The sequence below is a fragment of the Stegostoma tigrinum genome, chromosome 15 (assembly GCF_030684315.1).
Source record: "Stegostoma tigrinum isolate sSteTig4 chromosome 15, sSteTig4.hap1, whole genome shotgun sequence".
Taxonomy (NCBI): Eukaryota; Metazoa; Chordata; class Chondrichthyes; order Orectolobiformes; family Stegostomatidae; genus Stegostoma; species Stegostoma tigrinum.
In genome coordinates this window covers 71,985,719-72,011,761 of record NC_081368.1, presented here as the reverse complement: position 1 = coordinate 72,011,761, position 26,043 = coordinate 71,985,719, and the positions used below count along the sequence as shown (strand labels likewise).

The following is a 26,043-nucleotide window of genomic DNA, read 5'->3' as shown; positions in this document are numbered from 1 at the left end:
GTGAGGACTGAGCAACTGGAGTGGAGGAGAAGGGTTGTGGGTGTGGATTATGGAACTTACTTTTTCACAAAACTTTTGGAAGCGGGAATCAGGTCATGGATATTGGTCAGTTAGGCCACATCGTTAAAATATAAGGATTTAAAGGGGCCTCACAGCATTTGACTGTAGTTGGTGCCATTGCAGTCTTTGAGTTTACAAAACCCCAAACCTTGTTCCATCACCCCTCTAGGGGACCATGATCTGTTTACTGGATCATGGCATAGTAAGTCATTCCATCTGAGGGCAGTTCAGGGTGGATAGCAAGAAGCTTTTTTCCCAGAGTGGGGGACTCAATTGCTAGGTGCAACGGTTTCAAGGTGAAAGGGACAAAGTTTAAAGGAGATATGCGTGGAAAGTTCTTTACACAGAGGGAGGTGGGTGCCTGGAACATGTTGCCAGCAGAGGTGGTAGAGGCAGGCATGATAGCAACGCTTGAGATGTATCTAGACAGATACATGGATGGGCAGGGAGCAGAGGGATACAGATCCTTGGAAAATACGCTACAGGTTTAAATTGAGGATCTGCATCGGCACAGGTTTGGAGGGCCGAAGGGCCTGTTCCTACACTGTAATTTTCTTTGTTCTTTAATTAGGAATGGGTAAGAAATGCTAGCTATGGCAGCGACATGTACTGTTGAGTTGTTTTGATGAGTTGAGTTGTTGAGGAGATTTCAGACCAGATACATGACATTGCAACATATGTTACAGCATAAAAGTACCCTCCTACCGTCAGACACTGTCTCTGTATAATGGAATCAGTGTAGTGATATCAGTTAGTTAGCTGTGTTATCTAATGTACACTAACATCAGTGAGCACAAAATCCAGACCATGTGTAAATATGTGATATTATAGCAATGTAAATAGTGTAAACAAACTTCAGATCACTGATGTTAAGAACTGAGTGTTTGTGGTACATGTAATGTAAGCTAATGCATGGGGCAGCACTCAGATCATATTCACAGGGGCACTGCTGTTTAATTCAGGAAACCAGATCATGGGGGCACATGTCCCATGTCTCACGAAAGAAAAAAATAACACAACACCACATTATCTGCCATATGTTTGCCCATTCACTTAGCTACTATTTAGGATTCTCCCTCTCTCACATCCCCCAGTGGACATTACCATTAATGTAGCTTCAGGAGAAAGAGAAGAATCTCCAGGCTACAAAAAAAACCATAAAACTAGAAGTCAGCAATAAAAATGTAAGAAAGGAGAAGAAAGCAGGACTACAAATCCTGGTCATGAGTTCCATTCTCAGCCTCACTGAGTTTGGAGAATGTTTCTCCCAGTACAATCCTGGTCAACACAGAGGGTCAGTCACACCCAGCTCCACAATGGCCACCGAGGTGTCCAGTAGCATTGTGTCCGTGTGGAGCTGTGCCAGATTTTCAAGTCGATGGGTGCCTGTTTTCCTCCAGCAGACATTACAGCTTCTGTAGCTCCAGCCACACACAGACCGTTTGGACAATAACCTCTGGATCACCTCTTACCCGCGCATGTCTCTAGCCTTCCACCAATGTTGATCCCAGTCATCCAAGACAACATATTCTTCATCTTTCCGGAGAGACAGATCGTCAGGATTCATCATGTGGTAATCATATAGTGCAACAACAATTTTCGTGGGTGCGGAGCTAGGTTGGGGAGGTGGAGCTCGTTTCATCTGCTGGAATACAATAAGTAGAACCATTACCAAGTCAACATTGACTGGTCAGTTAACAATATCTGACTAATCATCATTATCTAGATGGGAGGATATTATTGACAAGTTGGTCGACAACCAGGAATCAATGACTGTGTTGTGTGATTGTTTATTATTCATTCATGGAATGTAGATGCATTGGCTATCCTTCAAGAGGTGGTGAAAGTCTGTTTTCTTGAATTACTACAGGCCAGTATAAGGGTACCTGCAGTGCTTTTAGGGAGGAAGTTCCAGGATTTTGATCCTGTGACACTGAAGGAATGATGGTATGCAGCGTTGGAGGAAAACTTGCAAGTGGTGGTGTTTCTGGAGGAAAACTTGCAAGTGGTGGTGTTTCTGTGCATCTGCTGCTTTTGTCCTTCTATGTGGTAGAGTTTACGGGTTTGAAGGTTTAGAACATAAAGCAGTATAGCACAGGCATGGACTCTTCAGCCCATGATGTTGTGCCAAACATGACACCAAGTTAAACTAATCCCTTCGACCTGCTCTTGGTCCATATCCCTATATTCCTTGCATATTCATGTGCTTATCTAAAAGTCCCTCAAATGCCCCTGTCAAAACTGGCTCCACCACCGCCCATGGCAGTGCATTCCAAAGTCCTACCATGCTCTGTGTAAAAAAAAACTTGCCCCTCACATCTCCTTTGAACTTTCTCCCTCTAACCTTAAATGCATGCCCCGCCCCCAATATTAGACATTTCAATTCTTGGAAAAATATTCTGACCATCAACCCTATTTGTGTATCTCAAAATTTTATAGACTTCGATCAAGTTTCCCCTCAGCTCCTGCTGCTCCAGAGAAAACATGAGTTTTTCTAGCCTCTCCTTATAGCTCATACTGTTTAATCCAGGCAGCATCCTGGTAAACCTCTGCTGCACCCTCTCCAAAGCCTCCACATCCTTCTTGTAATATGGTGACCAGAATTGTACATAGTATTCTAAATGTGGCCTCAACAAAGTCTTATAAAGCTGCAACATGACGTCCTTATTCTTGTACTCAGTTTCCCAATCAATAAAGGCAAGCATGTCATGTGCCTTCTTTACCAACCTATCTACTTGCACAGCTACTTTCAGGGAGCTCCTGACTTGAACCCCAAGATCCCTCTGTACATCAATGCTGTTCAGAGCCCTGTCATTAACTGTATTCTTTTCCTTAACATTTGATCTCCTAAATTGCAGCACCTCACACTTACCCAAATTAAATTCCATCTGACATTTCTCGGCTCTTACCATTTGGATGTTGATGTTGGTGGATGTGGTGCCATCAAATGGGCAGCTTGGTCATAGATGATGTCAAGCTTCTTCAGTGTTGTTGAAACTTCACTTATCCAGGTAAGTGGACCGTATTCCATTACACTCTTGACTTGGGCTGTGTAGATGGTGGACAGGTTTCAAGGAGCCAGGAGTAAGTTACTGAACTCAGAAAGCCCAGCCTCTGATCTATTTATATGCCATTTCTTGGGGGATAAGAGTGCCCATGCTGGAGCAAGGTATTGTACCTCTGGCCATTCATGTGGAAGGGGAGGAGGAAAAATATTTATCAGACACAAGGTGAGATGAGGTGCCAGTGACTTCCCTTGACAGCAAAGCTGCATTTGACCGAGTATGACATCAAGGAGCCCTAGCAGAACTGGAATTAATGGGAATCAGAGGAAACCTCTCCACTGGTTGACGTCATACCTAGTACATAGGAAGATGCTTTTGGTTACTGGAGGTCAGTCATCTCAGCTGAAGGACATCTCTGCAGATGTAGTGTCCTAGACACAGCAATCTTCAGCTGCTTCATCAATGACCTTTCCTCCATCATTGGATCAGAAGTGGGGGTGTTCGCCAACGATTGCACTGTGTTCAGCACATTCGCGACTCATCAGAAACTGAAACAGTGCATACTCAAATGCACCAAGATCTGGACAATACCCAGGTTTGGCTGACAATTGGCAAGTAACAGTTGTGCCACATAAATTCCAGGCAATGACTGTCTAACAATACAAAATCTAAACACGGCCCCTTTATATTCAATGGCGTCACCATAATTGAATCTCCCACTGTCAACATCCTGAGGTTTACCATTGACCAAAATCTGAACCAAATTGGGCACATAAATACTGTAGTTACAAGAGGAGGTCAGAGACTCTAAATTCTTTAGCTGACCCCCTGACTCGTCAAAGCTCATCCACCATGTACAAGACACAAGTTAGGAATGTGACAGAAAACTCCCCACTTGCCTGGACAGGTGCAGCTCGAACAACACTTCAAGAAACCTTACGCAATCCAGGAGAAAGCAGCCCACTCAACTGACACCGAATCCATACATCTCCACTCCCTGCGCCACTGGCCCTCAGTTACAGCAATGTCTGCCTGTGCAAGGTACACTTCAGAAATTCACCAAAAGTCCTGAGATAGCAGCCTCCAAATCTACAAACTCTACCATCTAAAATGATGCAGAAAGATGGGAACACCCCTACCTACAACTTCCCCTCCAAGCCACTCACCACCCTGACTTGGAAATGTATTGCTGTTCCTTCAGTGTCGCTGGTCAAAATCCTGGAATTCCCTCCCTAAGGGCACTGTGGATCAGCCTTCAGCATGTGGACTGCAGCAGCTTAGGAAGGCTGCTCACCAGCACCTTCTCAAGGGCAACTAGAACCAGGCAATAAATGTTGACCAGCCTGTGATACCCATGTCTCATGACTGAACAAAAAATAAATGGGGCTGAATCACTGTGTTGGAAGAAAGTAATGTGTTCACCAATCCAATGCCTATTTTTTTTGTTGACTATTTTTAAAGATCATCAGATGAAACCTGCTGGCAGCACAGTGTCTGGGGTTAGCACTTCCACACTCTCAGTGCAATGGACCCAGGTTCAATTCCAGCTTCGGGCAACTGTCTGTGTGAAGTGTGCACATTCTCCCTATGTTTGCATGGGTTTCTTCTGCATGCTCCGGTTTCCTCCCACAGTCCAAAGACGTACAGGTTAGGTGGATTGGCCACGCTAAACTGCCATAGTGTCCAGGGATATGTAGGTTTAGGTAGATAGCAATGGGAAATGCAGGGTTACAGGGATAGGGTAGGGGGTGAGTCTGGGTGGGATGATCTTCAGAGAGTCGGTGTAGACTTGTTGGGCCAAATAGCCTGTTTCCACACTATAGAGATTCTATGAAAATCTGCTGTGGTTGCTTCTCCTGACAGGAGCATGGTTAAGTTCAGTATCAGTGCTGCTTCGACAATGCTGGTGTGTCACCTAGTGAAGACCAAGAAAACACTGGTGGCAAATGGACACTCTGGTAGGCTTCATTCACTACCAGCTTCAGAAAACAGGTTGCTTGCATTGTGGTTGGTTTGGTAAGAATATCGCTTGCACCCTGTCCCACTCATGGAACTGGATCGTTGTAAGGTCTAGAAAGACTGCTGAATTCTTAGCTGTTGGTAGGATGGTCTTTTTATTTAACATTCTGCAGGCTATTTTCATGATATAAAGTGGTGTGCAAACAAAGCAAGTGTAAAGTGAGAATGAAACAGCAAGCAGTTAGGGTCTGGAAATGTGGTGGATGCAGTCTCTGTTGAGGTACTCAAGAGGGCACTGGATGATTAATTGAATGGAAATGGATACAGGGATATAGGGAACAGGCAGGAGATTGTCATTAGTGAATAGAGTCAGACTAGATAATGGAGCTGATGTAGGAATGATGGCCCAAATGGCCTGGTTCTGCACCATAATATTTCTGTGATTCTGTGAATAAGCTTAGCTCAAGGCAATACACAGAATCATCTGTCTCTGGGGTCAATAAATGTGGAGTTGGAAAAGCACAGCAGGTCAGACAGCATCTGAGGAGCAGGAAAATCAATGCTCAGGCCAAAACTGTTTGTCAGGCTGGGGAGAGGGAGGGGAGCCTGGGGGGAGGTAGGTGGGATGGAGATAGGTGGATGCAGGTGGGGGATGATTGTGGTTGGTAAGTAGGAAGGGGGACCAGATAGGTGAGGAGGAAGATGGACAAGTTGGAGGTGGAAACATTTTGAAGCTGATGATGCAGGTATGGGTTATTGCGGTTGGTCAGTGGAAAGGGTGGAGTGGATAGGTGAGTCAGATGATCAACAGGTTGAGGGAAGAGAGATTTTGAAGTTGAAGTCAATATTCAGGTCATTGAGCTGTAAGCTCCCAAGACAAAATATGAGGTGTTGTTCCTCCAGTTTATGTTTGGTGTCACTCTGACTGTGGAGAAGGCCAAGGATGGACATGTTATCAGGGAGTGGGAGGGAAGTTGAAGTGGATGGCACCTGGAAGGTAGGATTGATTGGTGCGTGCAGTTAGAAATAGACATGGAGGCACAGATGGTGGAAATAAACCTCAACATGGAGGACTCTCTGGAGTCTGCTGTCATGCAATCTCTTGCATCATGACTGATGTTTTGCATATTTGAGTATTTACCCTTTACTCTACACCCATCACCAATCACAAATTCTGGGACTCTCACCTTCCAGTCCTCCCTTACCCAGGGGCAATTAGATCTTCACTCAGTCTTCCAAGCTCGCTGGTTTAACAGACATTAGACCTCTGACCCACTATCGGGGCAATGTTCACCATTCAGATTCTGAGATTGTACCCAAGATATAATCAGTTATCCACCATCACCAAGATTTAGAGTGACAATAAAAGACAACATCAGAGGGAGAGTGAAAGACAGAAAGAATAAGTGAAAGTGAGACAGGGGCAGGCAAAAAGAATGGGCACAGAGAACGAGTGGGATAGATGTAACAATGACAAGTCACAGAATGAAACAGAGACGGAGGAGGAAATAAATTTGAGAAACTGATTAAAAATCATGAAGACAGAGAGGCAGAGGAACAGGGAGAGAAATACAGTCATCAAATCAAAAAGTGAGTGAGTGAGTGTGTGGGTAATTGAGTGTGGGTGCATGAATAAAGGTGAGTGACGGAGGGAGTATGTGAGTGAGTCAGTGAGTGAATAGGAAAAGGTAATAGAAAGGGCATTTCTGCCATGCGTGGTGGTCAGCTCACTTGCCTGCTGCTGTTCTTCCACTGGAGTTGGAGGAAGAGGCTTCCTGGATTTACGCCGAGAATTACCTGCTGAAGGAACTGCAATCACAGAGTTTAAAATGACTTTTCCACACATTGCCTCACCTAAAATACTACTTCATTTCCAACAAAGCCTACAGTAAGCTCCAACCTGTACAGGGCAGCTGTTGGCTTCGTTCTTCAGGTAGGAGTTTGAACCTCCAATGTAAGTGTATCAGCTGTGATCTGAGAGCTGAGAATCCAATTACATGTTAATGATTACATATTTCACATGAGGAGAACTGAGAGGCCCACTTCTTGTTTTGTTGGTTCACATAGCAATTTCAGGACATGCAGAATCACATCTGAATGCAGAATAACACTGCTATCATTGTGGTAACAGGCTTCCCACCATCAGACAAGATGTCAAACTGAGGCCCCATCTGCTCTCTCAGGTGCATGTCGAAAACTTCCATGGCACTATTTCAAAGAACAGCAAGGTACACTGCATCCTTGCTATTTTAGCCAACATTCATAACTTAAGCTATTAAGACAGATTATATCATCATATCACACTGCTTTCTGGGAACTTGCTATGTGTAAATTGGCCACTATAGCATTGATTAAACTTTGGAAGTACTTCATTGGCTGTGAAGCGGTGGTAGATCATTTGAAAGCCAGAAAAGTGCTTTTCAAAAAAGTAATCCCTTTCTTGGTCCAGGACTTGAGAGCAGAACTCCCTTACTCTCATTCAGCTACTGCTAAGGATGGACAGAACTTCACCTCCTCTGAAATACAGCACCTCCAACAATGCAGCACACCACTGGCACAACTTTGGAGTGCCAGCCTAGACCTGGTACTTGAGTCCCTGCAGTGGAATTAAACCCCCACCATCTAACACACCAATGAAAAGGCTATAAAGAGTCACAGCTACTAAATGCATTGTGGTGTTGTTCCTGGGTCCAGGGGTGGCTCACTGCACTTCGCAATCCCAGCTGGGACTCAGTACCTTCAACAATTAGCTAACAAGCAGTTTACCCTGCAAGAGTTCTGCTAATTGCAACCCTTGGTTTCGTCTGAAGGTCTGGCCTCAGCACCATTTCCATTCCTGAACATTGTCAGTACAGCAGAAAGCAAACCGCTGATGCCCTTCCATATTCGATGAGTATATATCTGGGGCCATACAGGGGGCTCCTTTGGAAAGGCCTGATATTATTTATGGATATACACCAAGGAGGGTCAGCAAAGACAAGGAAGAGAAATATTTCCCAAAATTTGTAAAGCGCTCACATGAATTCATGGACTTGATGATGGAACATCCAGGAGCATTTTTAGCTGACTGTTGACAGCAGGACCATTCTCCTTCTATCCAAAAACATGGGTGATATTTCTGCATCAACTCCTGATTGAACCGGATTCCTGGAAAACAGCATAAATTAATATCAGTACAAGGGGTAGGAAATCTGGAGGCAGACTTCGGAGAAGAGAAGGCTGAGAGGAGATTTCATTTGAGGTGTTAAACATCAGTAGGGTTCTGGACAGAGCTGGTGGAGACACACTGTGCCTATTGGTGGAAGGATCCGAGGAAATATTGAAAGGCATTGGTAAGAGAAGGAGAGATGAGGAGAAGCTGTTTCATGCAGCAAGTAAGTAGGACTGATCTGAGGTTGTGGCAGAGGCAGCTTTAACTAAAGCTTTCAAAAGAAAATTGAGTCAAGTCCTTTAATAGAGAAGCCTTTGCAGGGTGATGAGATAAAGGTGTGGGAGGAGGACTAGCTGAATTGTTCTTCTAGAGACCAGCAGGGACTTGATGATCTGAATGGTCTCCTTCTGTGCTGTGACCACTCTGCTTCTATGGTTCTATTAACTAATATCACATATTAACCGCCCCTATTACTAAACAGATTAATCCCTTTTCATTACTATATATATTAACCTCCCCATTGCCACACAGTTTAAACTCCTGCAAGTATCGCACAGATTAAGCCCCCACTACGATTCCCACACAAATTAAACGCCCCACCGACTACAAGACAGATTAACCACCCCTCGATTATCACATGGATTAACCCACCTTTTTATAACACAGTATAACATTACGACTTCCCAATTATGACTCAGATTAAACACCACCAATTATCACAGAGTAAAACCCCTCTGGTTATCACACAGACTAACACCCAATCCCCCTCTGATTACCACAAAGGTTAACTTTCAGCTTCCCCTCAACCCCTGCCTCTCCATGATTATCTGGAGGTAAAAGGTGGCTTACAGGTCTAAGTGACCTGACCTAGCTCTTCCCTAATTCTTTGGGCCTTTAGGATTCATGTGCTTCTGATATTTTGACAGGACCTTTGATATTACAAGAAGTTGCAGCCCAGCTTTGTTTTCCCAGCCACACCGCAAGACTACAGCAGAACATAATTCCTTTCCTACCCAGCAAGTGACAGATTTGTCCTGTATCCTCACAAGGGCAGCACAGTGGCTCAATAGTTAGCACTGCAGCCTCACAGTGCCAGAGACCCAGGCTTGATTCCACCCTTGGACAACTGTCTGTGTAGAGTTTGCATGTTTTCCCTGTGCCTGTGTGTGTTTCCTCTAGGTGCTCCAGTTTCCTCCCACAATCCAAAAATGTGCAAATTAGGTGGATTGGCCATGTTGAATTGCCTGTCATTTTCAGGGATGTACAGATTAAGTGGGTTATAGGAGGATAGGTCTAGGTGGGATGCTCTGAGGGTTGGTATGGACTTGTTTCTGCTTCCACACTATGGGGATTTTATGATTCAAATAGGTCTTCCTTTCTGGATTTAATCAACATAAAAGGAAGAAAGCCGAGTAAATTGACTACGTAACTGTTGTTCAACTCTTTGATCCATTGTTTCCGCACATCTTCATTCTTGGCAAAAACATAGAGAGGGCCCTCATCATACACGATCTGTGGAAGATATAGTGAAGTCATGATTGGATCTTAGCATCACAAGGTCAGGAAAGCAACAGAAAAATCAAATATTATGCATCTGAACTCTGCCAACAAATAGCAAGGAGCTTAATCTCTGACTCCTGTCTGGGTTAATAAAATTCTCTGAACTGCTTTTAAAGCAATCCGGTTTTGTAGAATGGTTTCTCAAACATTTCCTAGAAAATATGCTGAGGACTCAACTTAGAATAAAGTTATTTTTGGTTTAAAACTGTGAATATGGCAGGCAGCAAACTCTGCAGAAAAGATATCACATTACGTTACAATAATTCCATGTTAAATTTTAGAGTGACGTACTTGAATCCAAAAGAAGAATCTTAAACCTAAGCAAAATCAATATTATAGATATGTGGAAGAAATTGCTGATGTTGATTCAGTAAATGGACCATAAAATTTGCCTTTGTCCTTCTCAATGAAACTGGTCATGGATTTGGAAGGTGTTGTCTAAGGATCTTTGGTGAATAACTGCACTGCATCACATAGATGGTACATGCTGCTGCTACTGAACGCCGGTGGCGAAGGGAGCGAATGTAGATTTGGTGCCAATTAAGTGGGGTGCTTTCTTCTGGCTGGTTTAAGATTCTTGTGTCTTGTTGGCACAGCATTCTTCCTGGAGAGTGCAGATTATGCTATCACACTCCTGATTTGAGCCTTACAGATGGTGGACGGACTTTGGAAGTTAGGGCTGAGTTCTGAGGTAGGGTCACCAGACCCGAAACATTAACTCTGTTTTCTCCTTCACAGATGCTGCCAGACCTGGTCAGCTTTTCCAGCAACTTTGTTTTTGCCCCTGATTTACAGCATCCGCAGTTCTTTTGATTTTTTTTTAAATTAGTTAGTCATTGCAATTTTCCTAGTCTCTGATCTGCTATTGTAGCCACAGTATTCACATGTTAGCCCGGTTCAGTTTATGGTCAATGGTAACCCCAGGATGTTGGTGGTGTGAGATTCAGTGATGGTAATATCATTGAACGTTGGGTAGCAATGGTTAGATTATCTCTTATTGGAGAATGCCATTGTCTGGCATTTGTGGGATCTGAATGTTAGATGCCAATTGTCAGCCCAAACTGAATATTGCCCAGGTTTTGATACTTTGGACATGTATTGAATCAATATTTGAGGAGTCACAAATGGCACTGAACAATTGTAATTATCAGTGAACTTCCCTATTTCTGACATTATGATGGAGGGAAGATCATTGATGAAACAGTTAAGGATGGTTGGCCTGAGGACACTATCCTGAGGAACTCCTGCAGAGATGTTGTGGAGCTGAGAAGACTGATCTCAAATAACCACAAACACTTCTTATTGTCAGGTATGATTCCAACCAATGAAGACATTTTACCCTGATATCCATTGACTCCAATTTTTCTCGGGCTTCTCAATGCCACACTTGGTCAAACGTAGCCTTGATGTCAATAGCAGTCACTCTAACCTCACGTCCAATGGCAGCTATGAAACAGATACTTTTGTCTGTCTTCTCTACAGAAGGCACTAAATTCACTTATACCAGTATTAGAGAGTAATCAAGGGGTTAATAAGTGTGAGGAGCATAAAGTTACTAATTTCTGCAGCCAAAACATATTGGAGAAAATTAAGGGACTACAAGCCAAAACAAAACCGTAAGTCCTGAGACCTAGGTTCTATAGTTCTGGAAGGAGTGGCTACAAAGATAGTGATGCGTTGATTATAAGCTTCCAAATTCCTGTAGCTTCTGAATGGTTCCCAACAGACTGTAATTAGCAAATGTTACATTGGTATTTAGAAAAGGGTAGAGGAAGAAAACAGAGAATTACAGAACAGTTAGCCTGAGATCAGTTTTAACTTAAACTAAGTTAAAGAGATAAGACATGGCAGGAGAGCTCCAAATCATAGTCTTCTCCTCCTGCTTGATGTGGGAAGCTAGGTACATTTCCAGTGCCTGGGACTTACATGCGTGCAAGAAATGTCTCCAGCTTCAGCTTCTGAAGCCCAAGTTTTGGAGTTGGAATGGCGCCTGGGGACACTGGAGCATTCACAAGGCGAAGAGTATGTGGATAGCACATAGAGAGGTGGTCACATTGCAGATTCAGACCCCACAAGAAGGAATGGAATGGGTGACCACCAGGCAGAACAGGAGGCCTAAGCAGGCAATTCAGGAATGTCCTGTGGCTATTTCCCTGCAAAACAGATATACTGTTTTGGATACTGTTCAGGAGAATGGCCTCTCATAGGATAACAGCAATAGCCAAATTCATGGCACCATGGTTCACTTTGCTGCAGAGGGAGGGATAAATGGGCATAGAAATACAAAGCTACAGGGGATTCAATTGCAAGGGGAATAGGTCGTATTTTTGTGGCCCCGAACGAGAGTCCAGGATGGTGTATTGCCTCCCTGGTGCTAGGGTCCTGGATGTAGGACATTCTGGAGGGGGATGCTGAACAGCCAGTGGTTGTGATACAAGTTGGTTCTAATGACATATGTAAAAGCAAAGGGATAACTTCCTAAAAGCAGAATGTAGAGAACTAGGAAGAAAGTTGAAAAGTAAGACCTCAAAGGTCATTGTCTCAGGATTACTATCAGTGCCACAAGCTTGTCAGAGTAGAAACAGCAGGATGTATAGGATGAACATGAGGCTGAAAAGATGGTCTAAGGGGAAGAGTTTCAGACTTGAACGACATTGCAACCAGTTCTGCGGGAGGTTGGACATGTACAAACTGGATGAGTTACACCTGGGCAGACCAGGACAGATGTTTTTGCGGGGTGATGGTGGTGGGGGTACTTGGTATAATGGTTGGGCAGGGGTCAAACTAGTGTGGCAGGGGAATGGGAATCAGAGGAGCAGGACAGTGGATGCAGAAGTTGAGGGAGAGGTAGAAACCAAAACAAACATGACTAAGAACAAGAACAGGCAGGGAAATGCTGCTGAAAAGAGGGGAAGTGGTCTTAAGTGCATGTATTTCGATGACAGAAGTATAATAGATAAAGTAGATGAACTTAAAGCTTTGGTTAGTTTTAGGAACTTTGACATAATTGTGATTTAGCTGAAAGAGGGACAGGACCAGTGGCTAAATGTCCCAGGATTTGGATGTTTCAGGCGTGATAGAAAGGGAGGTAAAAGTGGCAGGGGAACTGCATTACTGATACAAGAATATCTCACAGCTGTACTGAGGGGGGATATATCAGAGGACTCACACAGCAAGGCAACATGGGTAAAAGTCAGGAATAGGAACGGTGAAATCACAATGCTGGGAATGTACTACAGGCCTCCCAACAGCCAGCGAGAGACGGAGGAGAGAATATGTAGGCAGATTTTAGAACGATGTAAGAACAGCAGGGTTGTGTTGGTGGGTGATTTTAACTCCCCCTGTACTGATTGGGACTCACTATGTGCTAGGGGCTTGTATGGGGCATAATTTGTGAGGACCATCCAGGAGGAATTCTTGACATAGTATGCAAACAGTCCAACCAGGAAAGGGGTTATACTGGATAATAAAATGTGAGGCTGGATGAACACAGCAGGCCAAGCAGCATCTCAGGAGCACAAAAGCTGACGTTTCGGGCCTGGACCCTTCATCAGAGAGGGGGATGGGGGGAGGGAACTGGAATAAATAGGGAGAGAGGGGGAGGCGGACCGAAGATGGAGAGTAAAGAAGATAGGTGGAGAAGGTGTGGGTGGGGAGGTAGGGAGGGGATAGGTCAGTCCAGGGAAGACGGACAGGTCAAGGAGGTGGGATGAGGTTAGTAGGTAGCTGGGGGTGCGGCTTGGGGTGGGAGGAAGGGATGGGTGAGAGGAAGAACCGGTTAGGGAGGCAGAGACAGGTTGGACTGGTTTTGGGATGCAGTGGGTGGGGGGGAAGAGCTGGGCTGGTTGTGTGGTGCAGTGGGGGGAGGGGATGAACTGGGCTGGTTTAGGGATGCAGTGGGGGAAGGGGAGATTTTGAAACTGGTGAAGTCCACATTGATACCATATGGCTGCAGGGTTCCCAGGCGGAATATGAGTTGCTGTTCCTGCAACCTTCGGGTGGCATCATTGTGGCAGTGCAGGAGGCCCATGATGGACATGTCATCAAGAGAATGGGAGGGGGAGTGGAAATGGTTTGCGACTGGGAGGTGCAGTTGTTTGTTGCGAACTGAGCGGAGGTGTTCTGCAAAGCGGTCCCCAAGCCTCCGCTTGGTTTCCCCAATGTAGAGAAAGCCGCACCGGGTACAGTGGATGCAGTATACCACATTGGCAGATGTGCAGGTGAACCTCTGCTTAATGTGGAATGTCATCTTGGGGCCTGGGATGGGGGTGAGGGAGGAGGTGTGGGGACAAGTGTAGCATTTCCTGCGGTTGCAGGGGAAGGTGCCGGGTGTGGTGGGGTTGGAGGGCAGTGTGGAGCGAACAAGGGAGTCACGGAGAGAGTGGTCTCTCCGGAAAGCAGACAGGGGTGGGGATGGAAAAATGTCTTGGGTGGTGGGGTCGGATTGTAAATGGCGGAAGTGTCGGAGGATAATGCGTTGTATCCGGAGGTTGGTAGGGTGGTGTGTGAGAACGAGGGGGATCCTCTTGGGGCGGTTGTGGCGGGGGCGGGGTGTGAGGGATGTGTCGCGGGAAATGCGGGAGACGCGGTCAAGGGCGTTCTCAATCACCGTGGGGGGGAAGTTGCGGTCCTTAAAGAACTAGAGTTCTTTAAGGACCGCAACTTCCCCCCCACGGTGATTGAGAACGCCCTTGACCGCGTCTCCCGCATTTCCCGCGACACATCCCTCACACCCCGCCCCCGCCACAACCGCCCCAAGAGGATCCCCCTCGTTCTCACACACCACCCTACCAACCTCCGGATACAACGCATTATCCTCCGACACTTCCGCCATTTACAATCCGACCCCACCACCCAAGACATTTTTCCATCCCCACCCCTGTCTGCTTTCCGGAGAGACCACTCTCTCCGTGACTCCCTTGTTCGCTCCACACTGCCCTCCAACCCCACCACACCCGGCACCTTCCCCTGCAACCGCAGGAAATGCTACACTTGTCCCCACACCTCCTCCCTCACCCCCATCCCAGGCCCCAAGATGACATTCCACATTAAGCAGAGGTTCACCTGCACATCTGCCAATGTGGTATACTGCATCCACTGTACCCGGTGCGGCTTTCTCTACATTGGGGAAACCAAGCGGAGGCTTGGGGACCGCTTTGCAGAACACCTCCGCTCAGTTCGCAACAAACAACTGCACCTCCCAGTCGCAAACCATTTCCACTCCCCCTCCCATTCTCTTGATGACATGTCCATCATGGGCCTCCTGCACTGCCACAATGATGCCACCCGAAGGTTGCAGGAACAGCAACTCATATTCCGCCTGGGAACCCTGCAGCCATATGGTATCAATGTGGACTTCACCAGTTTCAAAATCTCCCCTTCCCCCACTGCATCCCTAAACCAGCCCAGTTCATCCCCTCCCCCCACTGCACCACACAACCAGCCCAGCTCTTCCCCCCCACCCACTGCATCCCAAAACCAGTCCAACCTGTCTCTGCCTCCCTAACCGGTTCTTCCTCTCACCCATCCCTTCCTCCCACCCCAAGCCGCACCCCCAGCTACCTACTAACCTCATCCCACCTCCTTGACCTGTCCGTCTTCCCTGGACTGACCTATCCCCTCCCTACCTCCCCACCCACACCTTCTCCACCTATCTTCTTTACTCTCCATCTTCGGTCCGCCTCCCCCTCTCTCCCTATTTATTCCAGTTCCCTCCCCCCATCCCCCTCTCTGATGAAGGGTCTAGGCCCGAAACGTCAGCTTTTGTGCTCCTGAGATGCTGCTTGGCCTGCTGTGTTCATCCAGCCTCACATTTTATTATCTTGGAATCTCCAGCATCTGCAGTTCCCATTATCTCTGAAGGGGTTATACTGGACCTGGTTTTGGGAAATGAGCCTGGCCAGTTGAGTGAATTTTCAGTAGGAAGCATTTTAGGACTGGTGACCATAGTACTGTGAATTTTAAAATACTCATGGATAGATATAAAAGCAGTCCTTGGGTAAAGGTGAAAAATTGGGAGAAGATGAACTACAACAATAGCAGGCAGGAATTGGAGAATTTTGATTGAGGTGGCTGTTTGAGGGTAAATCTACATTGGACATGTGGGAGTATTTCAAACAGCAGTTGATACAGGAGTGGCACGTTCCTGTGAGAATGAAGGATTGTTATGACAAGCTATGTGAACCTTCGATGAGCAAAGACGTTCTGACCTTTGTCAAAAAGAGAAAGGAAGCATAGGTAAGATCCAGGAGGATCCAAACTGGTGAAGCCCTTAAAGAATATAAGGAAAGTAGGAAAGAATTTAAACAAGGAATCAGAGGATCTAAAAGGGGTCATGAAAAGTTGTTAGCAAATAGAATTGAGGAAAATCCTAAGGCTTTCTATACATATAAAAATGAAGAGGCTAGCCAGGGAAAGGGTTGCCCACTCAAGGACAAAGGAGGGAATCTATGTGTGGAGCCAGAAGAGGTAGCTAAAGTCCTAAACAAATACATTGTGTTGATATTCACCAAAGACAAGGAATTGGTGGAGGATGATCTCAGGGGAGGGAGGTTTGGGTTTCTAATCCAAGTTGCTTTTAAAAAGGAAGAGGTGTTGTCTATCTTAAGAAGTATCAATGTAGATAAATCCCCGGATCCTGATGGGATCTATCCCAGAACATTGAGGGAGGCAAAAGTACAAATTGCTGAAGCATTTGCAGATTTTTTAAAAATTAGATTAGATTCCCTACAGTGTGGAAACAAGCCCTTTGGCCCAACAAGTCCACACCGTCCCTTGGAGCATCCCACACAGACCCATTCCCCTATAACCCACACACCCTTGAAAACTACGGGCAATTTAGCATGGCCAATCCACCTAGCCTGCACATCTTTGGACTGTGGGAGGAAACCAGAGCACCCGGAGGAAACCCACGCAGACACGGGGAGAATGTGCAAACTCCGCACAGACAGTTACCCGAGGCTGGAATCGAACCCGGGTCCCTGGTGCTGTGAGGCTGTAGTGCTAACCACTGAGCCACCATGCCACCTATCTTTATATCCTCTTTGGCTACAGGTGATGTACCAGAGAACTGGAGAACAGCCAATGTGGTCCCATTGTTTAAGAAGAGTAGCAGGGATAATCCAGGAAATTACGGACTCCTGAGTCTCACATCGGTGGTAGGAAAATTATTGGATAAGATTCTCTGGGACAAGATCTATATCCATTTAAAAGCAAATGGGCTTATTAGTGATAAACAACATGGTTTTGTGCTGGGAAGGTTGTGCTTCACTAACTTGATCAAGTTTTTTAGGAAGTGATGAAGATGATTGATGAAAAAAAAAAGTTGATGTTGTCTACATGGATTTGAGTAAAGCCGCTGCCAAGGTCCCTCATAGCAGACTGGCACAAAAGGTGAAGTCACATGGCATCAGGGGTGAGCTAGTAAATGGATACAGAACTGGCTTAAGCATAGGAGACATAGTAGCAGTGGAAGGATACTTTTCAAAGTGGGGTGTTGTGACAAGTGGTGTTTCACGGGCTCTGTGCTGGAAAGTCTGCTGTTTGTGGTCTACATAAATGATTTGGAAGAAAAGGTAGCTCATCTAATTAGTCAGTTTGCAGCTAGCACAAAGATTGGTGGAGTTGCGGATAAAGAGGAGGGTTGTCAGAGGATATAGCAGGATATGAATCAGTCGAAGGCATGGGCAGAAAAATGGCAGATGGAATTTAATCCGGACAGATGTGAGATGATGCATTTTGAAAGGTCAAGTACAGGTGGAAATTATACAGTGAATGGCAGAACCCTTAGGTATATTAATATGCAGAAGAATCTGGGTGTGGAGGGCCACAGATCACTCACTGAAGGTGGCAGCACAGGTAGGTAAGGTAGTAAAAAAGGCTTATGACATGCTTGCCTTCATTGGAAGCAGCATTGAGTATAAGGATAGACAAGTCATGCTGCAGCTTCGTAGGCCTCACTTGGAATTTTGCATACAGTTCTGGTCAGCGCACTACCAGAAAGATGGGGATGCTTTGGAGAACATACAGAAAAGGTTTACCAGGATGTTGCCTGGTATGGAGGATTTTTAGCTACACAGAAAGGTTGGATAGACTGGGTTGTTTTCACTGGAATGCAGGAGTTGAGGGGAGACCCAGTAGAAATTCGTAAGGTTATAAATGGCATGAGTAGAGTGGAAAGTATTAGACTTTTTCCTCAGGGTGGAGGGGTCAATCACATGGGACACAAGTTCAAGATGTGAGAGGGGAAGCTGAAAAGAGGTTTTATTTTAAAAGACAGGTTTTTCACAAACAGGGCAATGAGTACCTGTTGCCAGAGGAGGTAGTGAATGCAGGCATAATAGCAGCATTCACGAAGCACATGGACGAATACAAGAAAAGGAAAGGAAAAGAGGGATACGGATCATGTAAGTGAAGACTGTTTTAGTATGGAAGGGCAAAATGTGTTGGCATAAGCTTGGAGGGCCAAAGGGTCTGGTCCTGTGCTGTATTGTTCTTAGCTCTTTATTATTTGCTCTTTGTAATCATTGGGAAAACACTGGAAACTATTATCAATCCTCTTGGGAAATTATGGTATAAAGAGATTGAATCGTCATAGTTTTACAAATGAACTACTGTGTTTGGAAAATTTATTACTGTCTTTTTGAAGATTTAATTCAAAAATTAGAGAATAAGTTAGATAAAGGACACCATTATATATAATTTATTAGATTTCTGAAAGACATTCATTACGTTGCCACGGAAAAAGCTAAGACTCAAGATGAGATTCATGGAAGTGGAGACAATATATTAGCATGGATACTGGATTTATTAATGATTAACAAGCAGAGCGTAGGGATAAACACTACATCTTCAATTTGGTATCCACTAACCAGTCGAGTGCCACAAGGACCAATGCCTGACCTCAATAATTTACAATTTGTATTAATGACTTTGGAAAAGTAGCAGAGAGTGATGCATCCAAATTTGTTGATGGGACAAAGGTAGTTGCAAATATAAAGGAAGAGATATGGGCAATTGAAATTAATCTTAGATTCATACAAAGCATCAGTGAAAGAATGGTGCAGTGTGATTAGTCTGAGATTGATCGTCATCTGACAGATGTCAGAGGTAGTTCGGACAGATGTCAGAGGTAGTTTCTTTACTCATGGAGTAGTAAGGGAATGGAACGCTTTGCCTGCAACGGTAGTAGATTTGCCAACTTTAAGTACATTTAAGTCGTCATTGGACAAGCATATGGACGTACATGGAATAGTGCAGGTTAGATGGGCTTCAGATTGGTATGACAGGTCGGCACAACATCGAGGGCCGAAGGGCCTGTACTGTGCTGAAATGTTCTATGTTCTATGTTCTATATCTACAGGACAATAGAGCAATAAGATTAGTTTGAAATTGATACAGATCTACATGTAACGACTATTTTAAAGAAAGCAAGATAATAAGGAAAAGTTCTAATTTCTGTAAGATGTCTGTAGAATCTGTAAATGTTTTTAAGTATGTTTGAAAGGGACCTTTATAGTACATGACCTAAGACTCGACTTGAAAACAGTACATTAGGAAGGAATTTAAGGTACAGAAACTGAATGGGAAGGCAAAAAGAAGAATTTAAATGGACAGAATGGAGAGCCACATTTACAAGGAACTGTGTGCATAATACAGTTAAAAAGGAACAGAAAATTACAGATATGGTTGGAACCAAGATGGTAAATTGGGCACATATGCAAATTATGCTTACGTTTTGTAGATTTGACCAGATTTCCTAACAAGCTTTAGTAAAGGAGCATGCTGTCTGGGGATGACTATCCCTGGGGAAAATTAGACTGAGTGGAGCTATATTGCTTCAAGGACCAAAGCCTTGAGTGAGAAAAGTGAGAGATCCTGCAATTTCCCTGAGATCATCTAGTGGCATTATCACTGTGTTATTAACTCAGAGACCCAAGTAATGTTCTGGGGCCCCGGGTTTAAATCCCACTATGGCAGATGGTGGAAATTGAATTCAAGTTTTAAAAATATCAGGAATTAAGAGTCTAATATGTGTTGACTCTTAACTGCCTACTGGGCAGTTAGGGATGGATAATAAATACTGGCCTAACCTAGTGATTTTTTTTAAGATTCTGAATACAGAGTTGGAAAAACTGAAGTGAGGTGGTGCCATATTTGAGCAGGGAGTCCTTTTTTATATCTATTTTTCAATGTATCATTTATAACCTGCACCCACCATAAACCTGTTAATTCAGATTTGACTTGCATTAGTTCTGTTTTAAACTAGTGCACAAATTTCAAAAGGTGAAATCTTATTGGTAGTTTCTCTTTTTGAGTGTTAATCAATAAATGTGGTTACTTTGGTTTACGGATTCTCCAGGGTTTAAAGCAGGAAGAGAATGGGGAGTAGTTTGAGACCAATACAGGACTGTGGAGAACAAATGGACTTTCAGCATAAATTGAGTTATAGGGAAAGAATGGGAATGGAGATTCACTTGGTATTGATACTAGGAAGTAATTGGGAAAGTGGTTTGGTTTGGTCTTGGTTGGGACCGGATGATCTGCATCTTTGGGTCTTAAAACAAGTCATGGAGCAGAAAATCCACACTTTGGTTATAATCTTATAAAATTCCTTGGATTCCAGAGGATTGGGAAAAGCAAATGTAACACCTTTATGCAAGAAAGGAGGGAGGCAGACAGCAAACTATATGCTTAACAATTGTCATAGGGCAGATGTTGGAATCCAGCATTTAAGAAGGTGATCGTAGGATATTGTACAAATATGATTTGATCAGGAACACTCATGAGTCTATGAAAGGGGACAAAAAACTAATATAACTTTTTAACAAAGTAAGATCAACAGTGGAAAGAGGGCAACTGGTGGATGAGGTGTGCTTGGATGTAAGAGCCTTTACTATCAGTTTGTACGTTACCCTGACGTGTCATAGAACCCATTTCTGCCCCCTTTCACTTTCCAATGGGTGAAAAACACCCAGGTCCAGCTTCTTACTATTGGTGAACCCCAAGTGGAAACATTTCCTTCTTTGTAGCCTTTGACATCAACCCCATTAACTTTGAAATTGTCCACATCCACAATTAACTCACCTATCCATGTTTGTATTATTTAGTCAATCCTCTATCCATGCTAATACATTACATCTTATCAAGCAGCATTAATGTATGGTACCTTGTTAAATTCCTTTTAGAAATCCAAATATTTCACATCTATAGGCTCCCTTTTATCTATCTTGCTTGTTATCTCATCTTGAATTCTAATAAATTTGTCAAGCATGATTTCCCCTTCTTGAAGCCATTCTGACACTGGTTGATTATATTATGTGTTTCAAAATGCTATGTTATTAAACCTAACAGTTTCCCAATAATGGATGTTAAGCTAACTGGTCTGTAGTTACCTTTTTATTTTATCTCCCTGTTTGAATAAGTGTTTTGATCCTTTGAGACTTTCCAGAATCTATGAATTTCTGTAAGGTTGCTATCAGTGCATCCGCTATCTCATACTTTATCTCTTAGTTAGTTATCATCACCCGTGCTGTTTAGTCCTTTGATTTAGAACTTGTAGAACAGTATTAGTGCCCTTCACAGTGAAGAATGATGCAAAATATTTGTTCAGTCTTTCCAATTCCTGGTTCCATGTTTTAACTTCTCCAGTGTCCATGAAGCAGGAAGTAAAGATTGATTTGAAAGCTGGGATTAAAACTGGGATTAAAACCATTCCTACCAACCTCTCATTTTGATTAAAATTTGCAAATACAGCACCCTTTGTTCAGTTGTGGCTCTCTTATCTGTGTCAGAAGGTTTCAAATTCAATCCAGAAACCCAAGGGCATTCTAAGGGACTGCAGCACTGTTTCAGATACTACGCAGTGGGTGATGGGTTTGGGTGAACCCTTCGCAGTCATGATTTCCACTTTGCAACTGCAAAACACTTTTTATAATATCTGATTGGTTGCAAATGTACTTATTAATGTCCTGACTGAGGTCATGAAAGTTGCAACGTAAAGGTAAATTTGCCTATCTGACATGGTCTTCACTGATTCAAAAGATTGAGGCAAATTATTTGCGATAATGAAGGAAATCCCACACCCACAATTTCAAAACAAGGAAGTGAAGAGTAAAGATGGCCATACATTGAGGGGGCAATTATGTAATGGGAAATACATAGTGCAAATATAGCATTGATAAAAAGAAATTTACACGGATTTCGGAAGCAAGAAATTGTTGCGGTTTAAAAATCAATTACCAATAGGTATACTTTGGTAATACATGATTTCTGTTATTAATATAGGCATTAATGGGAATTTAAATACTTCTCACTATTTTTTTGCAAAAATACATGTGACCATAAATTACTATTCTATTGTATTCTGTGCTGTTGCAGTGAAGATTAAGCAAGGAGTAATTGGAGATTGTAAGGCACTGTAATAAATGCAAAGGTCTTTAATTTTGATGAGCCTGGAACAATCAAATTAGCAATAGTAACCTGAAAGATAAGATTGAAGAATGTTTTTTCTTCCTGGAATTTGTGGAACCAATTAATGAGAGAGCTTTTTCAGAGCTAGTGTTGTGCAACTATGCAGGTATAATTAGTAATCTCACAGTGAATCCTCTTGGAGAAAAAGGAGTCATAATAATGTGCAAATAGATTTCATGGTGGGTTTGAAAGTGACAGGCTCAAGTACGAAACAATCTTAATTGTAAGGAAATCCAGTTGCGTATGTACAAGGGGAGAAGTGGCAAAATTTTATTGGGTAAATAAACTTGGTTTTTATTCTTTCACAGGATGTGGGCATCTGCCATCATTTATTGCTCACCGCTCATTGCACTGAAGAAGGGGGTGGTGAGCTGTCTTCTTGAACTGCTGCAATTGTTGAGCTGTAGGTAGAGCCACAATGTTATTAGGGAAGGAATTCCAGAATTTTGACCCAATGAAACTGAAGGAATGGGAAAATATTTTAAATTCAGGATGTTGAGTGGCTCGATGGAGAAATTACAGATGGTGGCACTCCTATGATAGGGATTTCTCATTGAAAACTATGGAGGTAAATAAAACACTGGCAAACATCTGAAGAAATGATTAAAAATAGACAACAAAAGTACAATCCATTGAAAAAGCGTTATTTGAGCCTATACATGATTTGTAAAGGAAACTGGATGGACATTTCAAACTGGGAATTTGGGGGTGGGGGCGTTGGTTCAAGGCCAGTGTGGATTTGGGATGTGAGACACACTGAGTTACTTTACAGAGAGACATGGCCTTGATGAGTTGAAAGGCCACCACTATGCCATCCAGAATGAACCTAGCAGCATCTTTCTTTCCAGGATCCAATGAATAAAACAGCAGCATGACAGAACTATTGCTCAACCTGCCCTTCTGTTTCATGCTGGCGTACTGCAGCTGCACCCTCAGAAACACTGTGCTACAACATAATCCAGCCATGTTATGGTCCTGTGTTCCAGATGTGCTTGTCCTGCACAACTTGGCCCTTGTAACCAGGGTTACCACTTACTGAAGCCAAAAGCAGGAGAAGATTCTGCCTGTCTTCCTCAGTCTGAGCAATCAACTGAGCCAATCTTCTCTGACATATGTCCTTCATACTGTTCTCCTCCAGCTGAACCTATGTCTCTTCATCATCAGTTTGGTGTCAATGAATTAACTAAAAATTGAGTTATTCTGAATGGTGTCAGTTCTTGAAATTAGAATGCTGCAGGTCAGTTTTTTACTGGATCTGTTTTCAAAGGAGCTGCCTCTCTGTAAAGAGTCAATACTGGTCTCGCCTTCAGTCAGGCAGTAGCTGGTGAAGGGCAAATTACTCACTATATTTGAGAATCTAGGTGAGAATTCACTTTTTGAAGGATTTCACCGCTGGGTTGGACACGTGAAAAAATGCTTTTAAATCATTTCTCACTGAGGAGATTCATTTTGCAGTCTCAATATAAAGTGGATATTCACTGCAAGAATGAATCTTTCCATGATTCAGTGGCTGATTTCAAATAGGAGGCAGTCAAAATTACAAATGGGACTTTCATTTCCCGTTTTGTTTACATTTAGCATGTTGGTTATCTTAAAAGCCCAACATCTAAAACAGAGAGCAGCTTGATTACTGAGGTACAGAGAAATGTTTGGTCAATATGGTTGATTTTAGACATTGTATTAACAACGCGTCCATCACTTGTAGCCTCTAGTCTCTTTCTGTTTCACTTTCCTCTCTGTTTCACTCATTGATCCACTCAACTTTCCTCTATTGTACTTCCTCAGCTTCAATTTCTCCTCTCCTACAGTCTTCCTAGTTTTCACCTCTTCATTTAGATGAATTTCAGACTCAAAGTTTCTTCAAATCCCGAACTCCTTCTGCTTATTGTGGAGTTCCAGACCTCTCAATCTCCTTTTCCTGCCACATTTGAGGTGTTCAAGCTTAGCATAGACTTAGAGCCCAAGCTTGGTGACACTCAAGTGTTATTTTCCACTTTACCTCATCTTTGAACCTCTAGTGCTCCCTGCTGACCACCTTTCCTACAGTTCTTTCCCAAAGCTACCTACAGCTCTTGCTGGATCAGCATTAGCTGCAGATCATTCTCAAGTCAAAATTACAAGGGAGCCGGGTTCCAATCTTACTCCAGTCACTTGGCCCCATTTTCCCAGCTGACAGTCCAATAGAGGACTGAAGTTATACTGTAGAACTCAAAAATTTTTTTTAAAAATTGCAATTGGTGGAAATCTGAAACAAAATACTCAGCAATCCTGACAGCATTTGTGGAAAGGGAAACAGCTGGACTGTCACTGAGCTTAGACATTAATCCTGTTTCTCTACATAACAAATGATGTCGTGATCTTTTCCGTACTTTCTGATTTATTTTAGAAATCTAAAAGCATCTGGATTGCCGGATCACAATCAGTAGCCTGAAGACTGCCATTCAAATAATGCTAGGTGATTAAAATGCTCCCAGCATTTAGAGAGTTAACTGAATGATGACAGATGAAATAAACTTGGGGCCGGATTTTTTGGGATGGTGAGGTTTCCTATGCTGCCACAGGAAAGGCCATTAGGAAATGTAATCCAGAGGATATTCCCTAACCAAACAGTCATTAGTGCCAAACTAATCCCAAAGGAGAGGAGTGAGTGGAGGCCAGACTGGCAGGGTGTCTAGACATGAACTGGTGAGCAGTCCTCAGTGAGGTGTAAGAGTTGGGGGTGGGGGGGTGGTGCGTTGCTCAGTTTGAGAAAGCACGAGATGTGGATTATGGGGTAGGGTCTGACCCTGTGTGAGGGTAGGAATTGAGGCATGGTTGTAACTCCAATTGTGCAGGATGCCCATGAGATATGCCCCTCCTTCACACTCCTTTCTCTGAGACCTGCTCCACTGATAAAATAATGCCTGCTAGGCTACACTACTCCAGCTGAAAAAGCAGCACCTGGCAGGATGAGGCATTTTAAGTGGCTGTTAATTGACCAGTTGGCCAAAGGACAGTGAATGATCAAACACATAAAAGGGAGGCTGGTAGAAGGAATGGTGCTGACACACCATATATTGTATTATACAAGCTCTCTTCCCAGTCATCATTTATTTCCTTCTAGTTTATGATCTGCCATGCTCTATTTAGAATAGGGGTCTGGGTTAAAACCACAACTATTCATTATACATTAACAATCTGGACAAAGGAACTGAGGATATTGTTTCTCAGTTTGCAGATGACACAAAGACAGGTGAAGGGGCAGGTAGTGTTGAAGAGGCAGGGAGGCTGCAGAAGGATGTGGACAGCCTACAAGAGTCCAGAAAGAAGCGGCAGATGGAATACCATATGGGAATGCTTGAGGTTACTCATTGTGACAGGAAGAATAGAGGCATAGACTATTTCCTAAATGAGGAAACACTTAGGGAAACTGAAGCACAAAGGGACTGGTTTAGGATTCTCTTATTGTTAAGATGCAGGTTCTGCTGGCAGTTAGGAAGGCAAGTGCAATGTTAAAATTAATTTTGAGAGGGCTTGAATGCAAGAGTAGTGATGTACTGCTAAGGCTGTACAACGCTTTAGTCAGATCACATTTGGAACATTGTGATGAAGTTTTGAGTCTTGTCTCTAAAAGGAAGAATGTGCTGGCATTGCAGGCCCAGAGGATGTTTACAAGACTTTGTTCATTTCTAGGGTTGTCTTCCTTCTCCAAGGCATGTCATTGCCAGTGCTAGGTGCTGCTGCCAGCATAATTGATGTTGCTTATTCATTTCCATTGCTAAGGAGCAGTGGATCCTGGAAGTGAGGTTGTTCTATACTCTATGCAATTGGTGAGATTACATTTTCCTGATCATCTGA

General features: G+C 43.6%; 1 protein-coding gene across 3 annotated transcripts in view; it reads right to left on the bottom strand.

Annotated features, from left to right (window-relative positions):
* The window catches only part of btk (Bruton agammaglobulinemia tyrosine kinase), a 124,805-nt gene that overhangs the window by 42,249 nt on the left and 56,513 nt on the right, over positions 1-26,043 (bottom strand). For 2 of the 3 annotated variants that reach the window (XM_048544452.2, XM_059651516.1), the window contains 4 exons: positions 9,606-9,687; positions 8,043-8,171; positions 6,760-6,833; positions 1,533-1,705 (listed from right to left, as the gene is read on the bottom strand). In XM_048544452.2, coding sequence (XP_048400409.1) covers positions 1,533-1,705; positions 6,760-6,833; positions 8,043-8,171; positions 9,606-9,687 — 458 coding nt within the window. The remainder of the gene's footprint in view (positions 1-1,532; positions 1,706-6,759; positions 6,834-8,042; positions 8,172-9,605; positions 9,688-26,043) is intronic. The other variant, XM_048544454.2, reaches the window with a different exon arrangement.